Here is a 13,430-nt window from a genome sequence, read left to right on the forward strand (position 1 = left end):
ACTAACAGTCTGTATGATTTTTCTGTAAGATGAAAGCTATCCCAGAATCACTGGAATATGCGAATGTGCAAAACTCTATAACTTCTATTTTCCCTGTCCCACAGCATCCCTTGATTGCAATCTTGAATCCTGCACAATCATACAAATATAAGAGATGGAAAATCTTGTCCATTCTTAACTATTTCAATAAAAAAAGGCAAACATATTTTTTAGGATTGTAGATGACATCAAGTGTAGGAATGTTTATATCTACAGACACCATTCTTGAATTAGGGAACTTTTTTCCTAGAGAGCTCAAGTCAGCTGTCAGCTAGCAGTTGAATAATTGTGTTGCTTGGTTCAAATAATCAACACATTCCCTTTCTTTTCCTCCTCTCAATGTTCTTTTTGATGGCACACATCCAACTCGCATGAATTCAGATTGAGTTGCAATGTTATACTACCTGTACAAAAGTAGAAGCAGAGCTGACTAAAAAATCCATATATGACTATATGCTGAAACATCATAGTAGAATTTTCGAAGAGGCGTACTAAAGTATGTGTTGGTAATGTCATTGCTTCCTATGACCAATATGAATAGGCTGTTGGCCAAGATCTCATTCTTTCTATCCTCTCCTACTATCTCTTTAAGCTTTATTATGTACTCTTTGAACATTTCCAACTGACCAGACAATGATACAACTTTCTGCATTTATGTACAAAATTTTCAGAAATATAAGAAAAAAAATAGTTGGTAACAACACAGAAAAATGAATAAAGAAAAGAAATATACCAGGATTTCAGATGTTAGAGGATCATATCCTGCACGACCTGAAGCAAAGTTAACTCCTGTGATGAGGTCTTCTACTTGTAAATTTGGATCAAGATATGCTGATAAAAGCTCTTTTATTCCCAATTCTTCCACTGAAATATAGAGAAAATACTAAGGAAGTACTATTCTCTAATGTAATTTGTTGATAAGAGAATCAAAATGATTTTATGTCAAATTCTTCTCACCAAGCAAGTCTGGTGGAGCTTTTCCATTATTAAACCTTCCGGTTGGTTTTCCTCCCATGAAATCCTGACCATAAGGAAGAAAATTAGCCTCAACTATGGTTTTGAGGCCATTATTATTACCTGTATCAACGTTAGAATCTCCGAAAAATATCACTGCTGGAATATACTTATTAAGCGGTACCCTTATAACGGCCTGGACATTGCACCTTAGAGGTACATAACAAGTGCTTGACAACACAAGAAAAGAGTATATTTTGAAAGAGAGGAACTTCATTATTCTCTGAGTTGGAAGAAAAAACATACAAGGGCCATTATGCAGAGTAAATGCTTGCTCGGTACAAGAAAGATTTCACTTTATAGAGCATATTAAAGGCATGAGTTAATGTTTCCTTTATTAGAAAGGTCAGCACTGTATCTTTGTAGACAAAGTTAATCAATTGGATTGCAAGGACTGGCATGTTATTCTTTCCATTCTTTGAACTCTTAGTGACAGTTGTATTTGATGGATCCTTATATAAAAAAAAGAGCAGCCTCGGGGTCCAGGGAAGGATTGGACCTCAAGGGTCTATTGGATGCAACCTTCCCCTGCATTTCTGCTGTTTCCACGGCTCGAACCTGTGACGTCCCGATAGATCTTTATGTAGAATTAGTGAAAAACTGCACCAAATAGGATATTTAGATAGAAAAGTTCCTGATATTGCAAAATCCTTCCTGGAGTCCATCAGCAATCAAATCAGCTATTATGATGAAGAAATAAATCTAATTCACCTTTCTTCAATTTTTTGGATGTACTGGCTCATGTGGTACGGTCCCCTGACCCTGCACATAGTGGGAGCTTAGTGCATCAGACCACCCTTTATACTAACTCATGTCAAGCTTTGTTTCTACATCTATACAGATTAACAATTTGAAGGCTCCACCCACAACAAATTCTGGATCCATTGCAACACCATATGAGATTGGAGCTGGAGAAGCAATCCCTTCGGGGGCAATTAATCCAGGATTGATCTACGAGACTTACCCTGCAGGCTACTTGCAGTTCCTATGCTCAATCGGCTATGACACATTAAAGAGAAAAAAAATGATCAAAATCTGTTGCGACTGACTCATAGTGATCACTTATCAACGAATAACTCTGGTTATCAAATGATTGAACAACCAGGAGCATTTTACTTACGATACTTAGTTGATAACTCAAGTTCTTGATGATATTTCATGTCCCACTAACTCAAGTTCTGCAGATCGCTCAAAGTTGTCTAGCAAGTTTGTATGTACTGTTATAGTCCATGAATACAACTATGTTACTACCACATCATGCACATGCTTAAGCTAGAAAGAAATAAACAATGATCAGGGATGAGACACATATTCACCAATCATTAAGCAACAAATACTAAGAATTTTTTGATTATATTTAACTGTATTACAATCCATGTGCTATAAATCATGTATAATTGTCCCAAAGGCCAAAACCAAATGAGTAGGATAGTACATAGGGTGGGCTGGTATTCTTCCTCTCCTCGTAGTATACAACAAATAAATATTTCTATGATTATTAATGACTCCAAAAGTGCTGAGACCATCCACAAATGCATGTTGGCATGTGAATCTATCAGAAGAAGCTACTTAAATGTTGGGCAAGAATTTGATGAACTAATTGTCTGTATGCTTTTTCTGTAAGATGAAAGCTATCCCAAAAAACATAATCAGAATCACTGGAACATGTAAATGTGCATAACTCTGCGACTTCTATTTTCCCCGTCCCACAGCATCCCTTGTCTGAAATCTTGAATCCTGCACAATCATATAAAGGTAAGAAATTGAAATCTTGCCTATTCTAACTCGTATTAAAGAAATTAAAGGCAGACATATTTTACCATATTTTTGAGGGTTGTAGATGACATCAAGTGGAAGATTGTATACATCTACATACACCATTCTTGAATCAGGAAATTTGTTTCCAAGCGAGCTTAACTCAGCTGCCAACTTGCTGTTGAACAGTTGTGCCGCTTGGTTCAAATAATCAACACATTCCCTTTCTTCTCCTCCTCTCAATGTTCTTTGAGATGGCAAACATCCGATTGGTGGTATGCCAAAAACACCAATCCGACGTGCCCCTAGCCCATATAAATCCTTCAGAGGTATGAACAACATTTTATATTTAGTCTTGAATAGTCGGATCAATTCAGATTGAGTTGAAATGTTATATTACCTGTACAAAACTAGAAGCAGATCTGACCAAAAGATCAGCATATGATGAAACATCATAGTAGGATTTCCGAAGAGGCGTATTAAAGTATGTATTGATAATGTCATTGGTTCCTGTGACCAATATGAATAGACTGTTGGCCAAGATCTCATTCTTCCTATCCTCTCCAACTATTTCTCTGAGCTTTAGTATGTACTCTTTGAACATTTCCAACTGACGCGACAATGAAATAACTTTCTGCATTTATATATAAAAGTTTTCAGATTATATATAAAAATATTTGGTAAAAACACTGAAAAATGAACGATGGAATGTACCGCGAGTTCAGATGTTAGAGGATCATATCCTGCACCACCTGAAGCAAAGTTAACTCCAGTGATGAGGTCTACTGGTTGTAAAGTTGGATCAAGATATGCTGGTAAAAGCTCTTTTATTCCCACTTCTTCCACTGAAATTAAGAGAAAAGACTAAGGACTATTATCTAATGTAATTGTAGATAAGAAAATACTCAAAATGCTTGAATGTCAAATTCTTCTTACCAATCAAGTCTGCAGGAACTTTCCCATTAGAAAACCTTCCTGTTGGTTTTCCTCCCATAAAATCCTGACCATACGGCGGATAATTAACCTTAGATACAGTTTTAAGGCCATTATTGTTACCTGTATCGACAATGGAGTCTCCGAAAACTATCACTGCTGGAATAGACTCATTATATGGTATCCTTGTAACTGCTTTGACATAACACAGCAGAAGTGAATAACAAACAAGAAAAGAGTATATTTTAAAAGAGAGGAGCTTCATTGATAAAGCTAAAGACTTTTCTCTGAAACACACACAGCACTAGTATTTAACTTTAAGAACTCAATCTTGTTGAGTAAATGCTTTGATTGGTACAAGAAAGGTTTCACCTATAGAGCCATGCTAACTTTTATGAAAGCCTTTTATTTAATGTTTCCTTAAATAGAAAGGTCAGCATCTACATATATAGTTTTAAGCCACAAACTCAATATAGAGAATTGGATACTGTATCTTTTAGACAAATTGGACTGCAAATTAGGATTTGTAATAAAAAAGATTGCATTAAATGAGTGTGTATCTACCACTTTCTTGATTTTCTACAAAAGTATATCTCAACAAACAACTACAAACTAAGTAGTAAAAATAAATGGTTGCATGTGCAGACTGCACAAATCCAGCTTTCAGTAAATACAACTTCAGTGAGTTTCACAGTATGGAGATCAATATATATACTACTTCACTACCTTAGGACATTAAATTTTTAATCTTTTTTAAGGGAGCCTCGGAGCAATGGTAAAGTTGTCTCCATGTGACCTATAAGTCATGAGTTCGAACCGTGGAAGCAGCCATTCCCCGGACCTTGAACGAACACGTACAGGATACCTTGTGCCGGGCTGCTATTTTTTAATTTTTAATTTATTTGAAGGGAGTCTTGAAGCAATGATAAAATTATCTCCGTGACCTATAGGTCAGGGGTTCAAGCCTGAAAGCAGCCACTAACGCTTGCATTAGGGTAGGCTGTCTAGATCACACCCCTTGAGGTGTGACCCTTCCCTAAACCCTGAGTGAATACAGGATACCTTGTGCCGGGCTGCTATATTTTAATTTTTAATCTTTTTGAAGGGAGCCTTGGAGCAATGGTAAAGTTATCTCTGCGTGACCTATAGGTCACGGGTGTGGAAGCAACCACTAATACTTGCATTAGGGTAGGCTGTTTAGATCACACCCCTTAAGGTGTGACCTTCCCCGGACTTTGAGTGAACACGGGGTACCTTATGCCGGGCTGTTATTTTTTAATTCTTAATCTTTTTGAAATAAAATTTACTTGATTGAATGAATGCTACAGTAGCATTAAAGTGTGACAAACAGAGTAAACCATGTGCAAACAGACTTCTTCAACCAATACCAGAAATATATAAAGATTTGTATTGAATGAATGATATGGGCTAAGTTGCTCAGAAGTCAGAGCTTCGCAATTCCTTTCGGATTGCAGGCATTTTAATTTTTAATGATATACTATAGTTTATATTATATGCACTAACGTTGCAAAAATTTTCTTACACTATTAGCGTATTTTGACCTATTACATAAGATAGCTTCGATTTTTTTAAAGGTTTATGTACCAATTAATCCAGTCCGCTCCTCTGCCGCTATTTATTTTCGTTGTTTCTCTCTGAAGTTATTCTATAGGTTACGTTACGTGTATGTATTTCAATATTAATTATCACTACCAAAACAAAAAAATTAAAATTAGCTATGAACTTCGTGGCTAAATCACTTGTAACAAAATATTTTTATAATCTATCGCTAATTCATCTCTAAATAGGATTAGCGATGAATTTTGCTGTTTAGCTATGCTATTAGTAGTGTATAGAATATAAAAAAGCAGCTATTAAAACTCATACAGTAAATACAAAGAGCTTTGAATACCGACTACTTTATTAAACACAAATTTATTTTCTTTCAATAAGAATTGTCAACATAAATTCCAGTACGTACTACATGTAATACTCCTTTAGTTTAATAAATCTCAACCAACTTCCGTCGTTTATTAATTATTTTTGTAAATATAAGAATAATACACTTGCTCTCGATAATCAAGTTGATTCTGGATATTTAAACATCCCAAGAGAAGGATTAAAGACGCTAAATCCACCATCAATTAAGAGATTATGACCACTAATATATTATGCATTCGCTTGCTATTTTTAATTTAAGTAATTGAGTGGGCTGTTATAAAAACTGCTTCCTGTTGCAAAATATGAATGAGAATTGACACAAATAATTTAGTGCTTCTCGTTCTTACTACTAGAAATCTATGAATTTCCCATGAATGTTTTAGTGGTGGACTGGAGCCCAAAATTCTAATAAAGGGGATTAAAAAAAAAACACTACACTTAAAGTTTTTTTTTTATTAATAGAGGGATTTTTTTATTACATAAAAAAATATGCAATTTTTTCGCTCCACTACTAGTTGGAACGTTGCCAGTAATAAGGAATTTCCAGACGGAAATCTGTGGTAAACAGGTCCGTCGGAAATTATGCGGGAAATACTCCCTCACGAGATTGCTATGAATATGACAAGTCTTTAAGCTAGCGATTGGACAAAGAGTCGATTGAAACTTGAAAAAAGAGTTTTTGAAGTTGTGTTAAAAAATAATTTTTAAAAGTTAAAGTTATATTTGGACATGTATTTTATTTGAAAAAATTGAAATTTTGTGAGGGGAAGAAATATTTTCACCAAAAAACTGTCCTAAACCAGTTTTTGGGAACTTGAAAATCTTTTCAATTTTTTTTTTCAAAAACTGATTATATTCCATAAACAAACAGTATTTTCATTTTTTTTTTTTTGGAAAAACGTAGCCAAAGCTAATTGTCTGCACTAAACAATTAGTGGAGAAACTCCTTAAGCAAGCAAGAACATTTGTTAATTTTCAGACGCAGAATTTTAAGAAGAAAAAGAGAATTTCTGGAGGAAAAGACAAGACTAGAAGGTCAGTAAACAAAAAATCATAGCCAAGAAAATCCAACTTAAGATGAAAATATGCATCCTCTTTTTAAGACACAAGTATTAATTTAGAAAGTATTTTATTTAATATTAGTAATATTTAAAAAAAATTCTAATTAACAGGACCATGACTCTGGCGGCATGCTTCATGTACAGGAAAACTCCGGTAAAGTTGATGCTAACAACTCGTTCAAAATCCGCCTTGTCATTGTCGATGATTCGCCGTTTATTATCGCCACCTATGCCAGCACTGCAGATCATAACGTCAAGTTTTCCGAAATCAGACACAGTTCTGTTGACAGCATTTTGGATATCCTCTTCGTTTGTAACATCACAGTGAATATAAATGGAGTTGCATAGTGTGGAGCTCAGTCACTGGCCGATTTCATCTTGGACGTCGGCAATGGCGACTTTGGCGCCATGCTCATAGAAGAGCGTAGCAATTCCTTCGCCGATTCCACTGGCTCCTCCAGTTATCAATGCTACCTTTTCCCTCCAACCTTCACAATAAAATGTGTAAGTAAAGCAGCTTAGTAGGTGTTTGGACATAAAAATAAAAATATATTTAGAAATTCAAATTATATTTGGACACACATTTCACTTGAAACAATATTGCAGTTTGGTGAGTGGGGAAAATTTTAAAAATTTTTCAAAACCACTTTTTAGTTTTTGAAAAACTCATTTTCGAAATTTTTCCAAAAACTTGCAAAATTTCAAAACACGTTTTTGATTTTTTCTTTTTGGAAAAAAGGGAAAAAAAAAATTTAAGGACAAACGGGGCCTTAATTTTTTTAATCATAGTTCCGTGTTCTATTTTAAGTTATTTTTTCATTTAAGGAGGAAATATTACTCACTTCAACCATTTAAGGTGATAATATTTGATTGAGTATGGAATTTAAAAAAGAAATAAAAAAATACTTTTGAAAATTATGGTCTAGAACATGTCATATATGGAATTAGCATTATTAGGTTCAATATGTTACAATAGAGAGAGATGTTAAACACATACTAACCTCTTGGCCCGAAGTGGAGAGGATGTCATAACGAGAAAGAAAAATCGCAGCAAAAACTGGGTTTTGTAGGAGATTTTTGTCGAAGATCCTTTATTAATTAAGGAAGTATTGGGCGAAAAATGTATTGATTTATAGGAGGTTTAATACCTAACATGTCAGTTATGGTAGGTGATCATAATCGAAGGCTTCAAACGACGACTATGTTAAAGATACATTTTCTTTGTTTTTATTTTAAGCATTTAGTATCCGAAACCCACTTATCGAACTAGTTCAAATTCGTGGCACATAGGAAAAATAATTTTATATTACAACAAATTTATTCCCAGAGTTCAAACACGAGACTTAACGGATGGAGGGATGCCATTCCACCACATCCATTGGAGTAACCGAATTTTGAATATTTGGACATAGTGTTAAATATTACCTCTTCTTATAAGGATTAAGTTGTATTCTATTGAGAAAGAGTTAATTTTATCATATGATAATATAGTAATTAAATTTATTTTCTCTCCCTAAACTTACAGGACTAGCGATTGCCTGATTAGACAACTTCAAATATTTATGTGATTTTTCTTGTTCACATTTTGGCAGCTTTATACCCAATTGAATTGATGGATATATAGCCAACTATACGATCAGGTAATTTCATTGTGTACCCATGCGATTTGGTGAAAGTAACTTAATATTTAGGTTGCTTGACAATTTAGGGTATTAATGGACGAGTTGAACTGGATTTAGACGAATCAAAATATATAAGTTGAGTTAATATAACTATCAAAGATTACTTGGTTTGACATGAGCTAAACAATAGATAAAAACCTGTCCAACTCTGAAAAAAGATTAATAATTTATTCAATTTTCAAACAAAACTGATAATTGTTTTTTCTTTATTATGACTATATCAAACATATCAAATAGGAAAAAGGTTTATTTTTTTAAACAAATTTTTTGACAAGTTTTTTTGGGGCCAATTTGTAACCCAAATGAGCCCAACTTTTATATGGGCTGTGCACAAATTGACCCGTTAAGAAAAGGGATATGCTTAGCCCAAATGCAAATGAAGAGCAATGACATACTGAGATTTCAAAGTTCCGTAGATACTAACACATTTTCTGAAAGGAGATTATTACACAAATAGCTGGTCAAATTCAATATTTATTTTTTATCTTGGATATACATAGATTACACACAGTTATACATATATTATATATGAAATTATATTATACATTCTCCACCTATTATTAATTTGAGAGATTAGATGGTCGGCTATTTGGATTAATTCTTCATAAAGGGGCTATATCATTCGCAAAGCGAAATTTAACGCAATTGTTTTCGACCTAGTCCAACGTTTATTAACTGGAAATGACATATCTAGATCTTGATCGAAATACACGTTTACAATAAAGTGTTAATTTATTCTTTGAAAATCTGATCAACTAGAACCCTATAACCTTTCTCTGTGAGATGATAACCGTCCCAAAACAAATATTTTGTGTCATCTTCACATGTTTTAGTGTGGTTGTTGCATAGTAAGAACTTGTTCTTTCCTGGGCGGCAACAACATCTCTTTACTTCCTCAAAACCTAAAAATCAACCAATAATAACTAAATTGATAAGAATAAATAAAAGGAAAAAAAAATGAAGTTCAAGCATTGATCTTAAAAGGATTTAACTGAGACAGGCTGACTTGTGAAGAATTCTTACACTATCAGTATATTTTAATTTGTTAAATAACCTTAATTTGAAGTTACTGTTCCCATTTTATAACAGTTATATCACTACTAGAAACTCAGTCAAGATCGACCGTGTCGGTCGGTTTTTCAAAATATTTTTTTTTTACGAAATCGACCGTCTTCGGTCGATTTTTTTGGGCGTAAAAATGCGGAAAACTATTTTAGAATTCTGCGAAATTTATTTTTTAAGAAACCGTCCGGAATCAATCGATTTTTCATATAAAATAAATTAAAATTAATATTCAAATTATTGTTTAATGTACCATATTTGTCGGGGTTGTCAATGAGATCAAGTAGAGGATCATATATATTGATGAAAACAAGCTCGGATTGTGGCAAAATTTCGGACAATGAATCAATTTTAGCTGCCAATTTGGTGTTGGCCAATTGCGCGGCTTGATTGTATTCCTCGACGCAAACTCTGGCTAGACCTCCACTTTTTTGTCTTTGTGATGGCAAACAACCTATTGGTGGAATCCCAAATACCCAAATTTTTCTTGTTCCCAACGTGTACAAATCCTTTAATTAAAAATAAAAATAAAAAATTCAATCAAAATAATAATAAGAATTCAATGTATAGAGCCGTAGTGGAATAATAAAATGTTCTTATCCTTAACCAGACGTCTCAGTTGAGTTCGAGTTATCAAACTTGACTTTTTACATTGTGAATTCAAATTAATCGAGCTAGTGAGTTCTGAACACCAGATTATTTAACCAATAAAAAAAATGTATTCACCTCTTTTAGAGGCAAATATGTCAAGAGTTATCCATAATCAACTTTCTTGATATGAAATGAAATTAGTAATCACACTTTGTAAAAGTTTTAAAAGCCTAAACCATCATAAGATTGATACTAGCAAATTAAGCGATTGGATCGAGAGTCATCAATCATCATTGAGAACTCCTTATAAAAATTAATTCTCACAATAATTAATAATCATGCATGACTAAAAAAATAAAAAATACGCATATAGGTACATATAGTATATACTTACTTGGACAAAATTGGAAGCTCCATTGACCATAAGATTAGTATATGAGTCAATATTGTACTGCCATTTCCGTGGAATTTTGAGAGTGAAATATGTATTAACAAGATCGTCACTGCCAGTAACTACTAAAAAAATACTGTTTTTTACTATATAGTTTGCTTCTTCTTCCCCAATCAATCCCTCTAGCTTCAACTTATATTGTTGAAAAAGAAGTAATTGTGCTGATAATGGTATCGCTGTCTGATTTTACATAGAAATCAAGAAAATATGATAAAAGTGTTTAGTATTTGTTTTCTTTTATCGGTAAAACTACTTTGAATTTAAATAAATGTACTATATTGAATAAGAAGTTACCGCGGTAATAGCTGTTAATAGGTCATATCCAGAAGCACCTGAAGCAAAGCTTACTCCAGTTTTTAAATCTTCAACTTTCAAATTTGGATCAAAATAAGCTGGCATTAGCTCTTTTATCCCTAGTTCTTCCACTGAAAATGGATAATCATAAAGTCATGTCAAGTAATTAGTATTTACATGGAATGAAGAACTTCAAAAAATAAAAATAATGTAAGCCTAGTGAAAAACAATAAGTCTAATGAAGTACTATAGTGTAGAGTGTTTTTTTTCTCATAATTATCAGGTCAAGCTGACTTACAATCACATGTAATTGTCTACAATATATAAGTCTCATTTGATAACCTAGAAAACTAAATAACTAACTTGTTATAACAAGTTACAATCACATGTAATTGTTTATAACAAGTCTAATCTGGTAACTTAAAAATTAAATAGCCAACTATTTATACCAAGTTAAAATGCAACAATAATTCGTTAATCAGTGTAACAAAAGAGCAGCTTGATGCACGAAATATTCCGCGTTCACGCAGGGTCCCGGAAAAGGCCGCACCCCAAGGGGTGTGATGTGGGCAACTTATCCTGATGCAAGCATTAGTGGCTGATTCCACTGCTTAAACCCGTTACCTACTGGTCACACGAAGACAAGTTTACCGTTGCTCCGAGGCTCCCTTCAAACTCGGTATATAAAAGTTAAATTCTTAAAAAAAATTTCTTTTTTTATTAGTATACCTATCATATCTGGTGGAGTCTTAGCATTGCTGAACCTTCCAGTTGGTTTTCCACCCATAAAATCTTTCCCATAAGGCAGAAAATTACACTTTGCTCGTGTTGTTAAATTGTTATTATTACCTTGATCTACTATTGAATCTCCGAAAGCGAAAACTGCCTTTATATTCACACCCTGTGGTAGCTGCAGCTTTGCTTCACATGCACTAAACAACAGAATAACAACACAGTACAACAAAGCCATTCTATTCACTGGAAAAACTAAACTTGAAAATAACATTGTATATATATATATATACAAGTTATCAAATGTCGAATTTTGTTTATTTATACATATAGAGGGCTGCAAAAAGAGTACGTCCTAGATTGTACAAGCTAATTATGAATGGCGTCAACGTCATCGAACGCATGATATGAGAAAGGCGTTGAGAACTTTCACATTATGGCGAAAAAATTTCCTTTTTTGTCGAAAGAGTTTAATTTATGTATATTGATAGTGTAAAAATACTTTTATATCATACTTTTATATTTATATTGATCGTGTAAAAATACTTTTATATCATCAGATCACTTATATAAGTCTTCCATGGCGGAGTCACCTAAATCTAAGGAGGCCGCAAAATTATATTGTATAGCTAAGTCAATTTTTTTTTCTTTCTATTATATATTGAATTTTCTTACGTTTCTATATATTTGATACTCATTAGTGAAATTTCTAACTCCGCACTTTATCAACTATCTGTATTTTTAAGGTGTCAAACGTTATAGACATGTAAATTAAAGTACGTAAATTGTGTGGTTTCTCCATATGCAAAATCGTGCACGATGTTAATATTATAATTGCATTAACGAGAGACGAGACGTGAAGAAAACAAAAATGCTAAGCAACGAGAAAAGTGTGATTGAAGAATTTGGATTAATTAATTCTCCACCAAATTCCCGTACATTTCATTTTTATGGAAAAGAAGGTAATGTAAATAAGCCACACAGTTTTACACTGATCACCAATGATTTAGAAGCAAGGAACCTAATTCATGTTAGAAAATAATAAACAAAATTGGCTTTGAGGCGTGAAAATCGACTGTCCTTAAAGAATTATCGCCTGTATACTAATTTAGGAAAAATACAAAACGATTTTCTTCAGGATACAACAAAGCCTGCAGTAACACTTGTGATTTTCTATTATCCACTTCGTTGGAATTCTTGTGTATTTATAGGCAACCAATATACCCTTTCAGAAAAGATGTCTTGTTTCACAAACAGACACGACTATTTATTTGAATTTTGAATTTAAAATTCAAATAAATAATTAACTCTAGGATCTCGTGCCTGTTGAGTTAATCTCGTGCCTGTTGAGTCAGTCTCGTGCCTGTTGAGACAATCTCGTGCCTGTTGAGTCAGTCTCGTGCCTGTTGAGACAATCTCGTGCCTTTTGAGACAATCTCGTGCCTGTTGAGACAATCTCGTGCCTGTTATGTGCTATTTCATAATGATCAGTTCCGAGGCTAACAGGCACGGTACGAGTAAGGTCAGTCCCGGGAGTGTTTCACATGACAGGCACGAAACTTCTTTCTTCCGTTGTGGGAAAAATCCCACTTCCAACTTGCCAATAACAAACTATCTTACAATCCCCCACTAGTTTGTTATTTCGCTTCATAACACTTGTGAATAATTGAAAGTATCTTTTACAGATTTGAACTTCCCTTTAGTGTAAGTATATTAAAGTTTTGACGAAGTTAATGGTATCTTAAGATTTGAACCACAACTCCTTGTGCCAAAACCGAAAATACCACACACAGAGCATTATCTAGTAGCTTAGAAAATCCAGTATTCGCTTTAGCACGTTTACGACCATGTGCTCATCCTGAATTCATAAATATT

General features: G+C 33.6%; 3 protein-coding genes across 3 annotated transcripts; all 3 read right to left on the reverse strand.

The window, feature by feature from the left end:
• Positions 1 to 7: 7 nt before the first annotated feature.
• LOC107803030 (GDSL esterase/lipase EXL3-like) lies at positions 8 to 2,267 on the reverse strand. Its single transcript, XM_075226051.1, has 4 exons — positions 997 to 2,267; positions 773 to 903; positions 532 to 685; positions 8 to 443 (listed from the first exon to the last, which is right to left on the reverse strand). Exons 1-4 carry the CDS (start codon positions 1,295 to 1,297, stop codon positions 376 to 378), a joined length of 654 nt encoding a protein of 217 aa, XP_075082152.1. The 5' UTR covers positions 1,298 to 2,267; the 3' UTR covers positions 8 to 375.
• Positions 2,268 to 2,442: 175 nt separating this feature from the next.
• Positions 2,443 to 4,165, reverse strand: LOC107765851 (GDSL esterase/lipase EXL3-like). The gene is made up of 5 exons (XM_016584552.2): positions 3,745 to 4,165; positions 3,523 to 3,653; positions 3,209 to 3,442; positions 2,874 to 3,129; positions 2,443 to 2,790 (listed from the first exon to the last, which is right to left on the reverse strand). Exons 1-5 carry the CDS (start codon positions 4,004 to 4,006, stop codon positions 2,609 to 2,611), a joined length of 1,065 nt encoding a protein of 354 aa, XP_016440038.2. The 5' UTR covers positions 4,007 to 4,165; the 3' UTR covers positions 2,443 to 2,608.
• A 4,895-nt stretch (positions 4,166 to 9,060) lies between these two features.
• Positions 9,061 to 11,854, reverse strand: LOC107803031 (GDSL esterase/lipase EXL3-like). The gene is made up of 5 exons (XM_016626626.2): positions 11,553 to 11,854; positions 10,824 to 10,954; positions 10,473 to 10,709; positions 9,741 to 9,996; positions 9,061 to 9,327 (listed from the first exon to the last, which is right to left on the reverse strand). Exons 1-5 carry the CDS (start codon positions 11,827 to 11,829, stop codon positions 9,158 to 9,160), a joined length of 1,071 nt encoding a protein of 356 aa, XP_016482112.2. The 5' UTR covers positions 11,830 to 11,854; the 3' UTR covers positions 9,061 to 9,157.
• Between the last annotated feature and the right edge of the window lie 1,576 nt (positions 11,855 to 13,430).

The sequence above is a fragment of the Nicotiana tabacum genome, chromosome 12, assembly GCF_000715075.1.
Source record: "Nicotiana tabacum cultivar K326 chromosome 12, ASM71507v2, whole genome shotgun sequence".
Lineage (NCBI taxonomy): Eukaryota > Viridiplantae > Streptophyta > Magnoliopsida > Solanales > Solanaceae > Nicotiana > Nicotiana tabacum.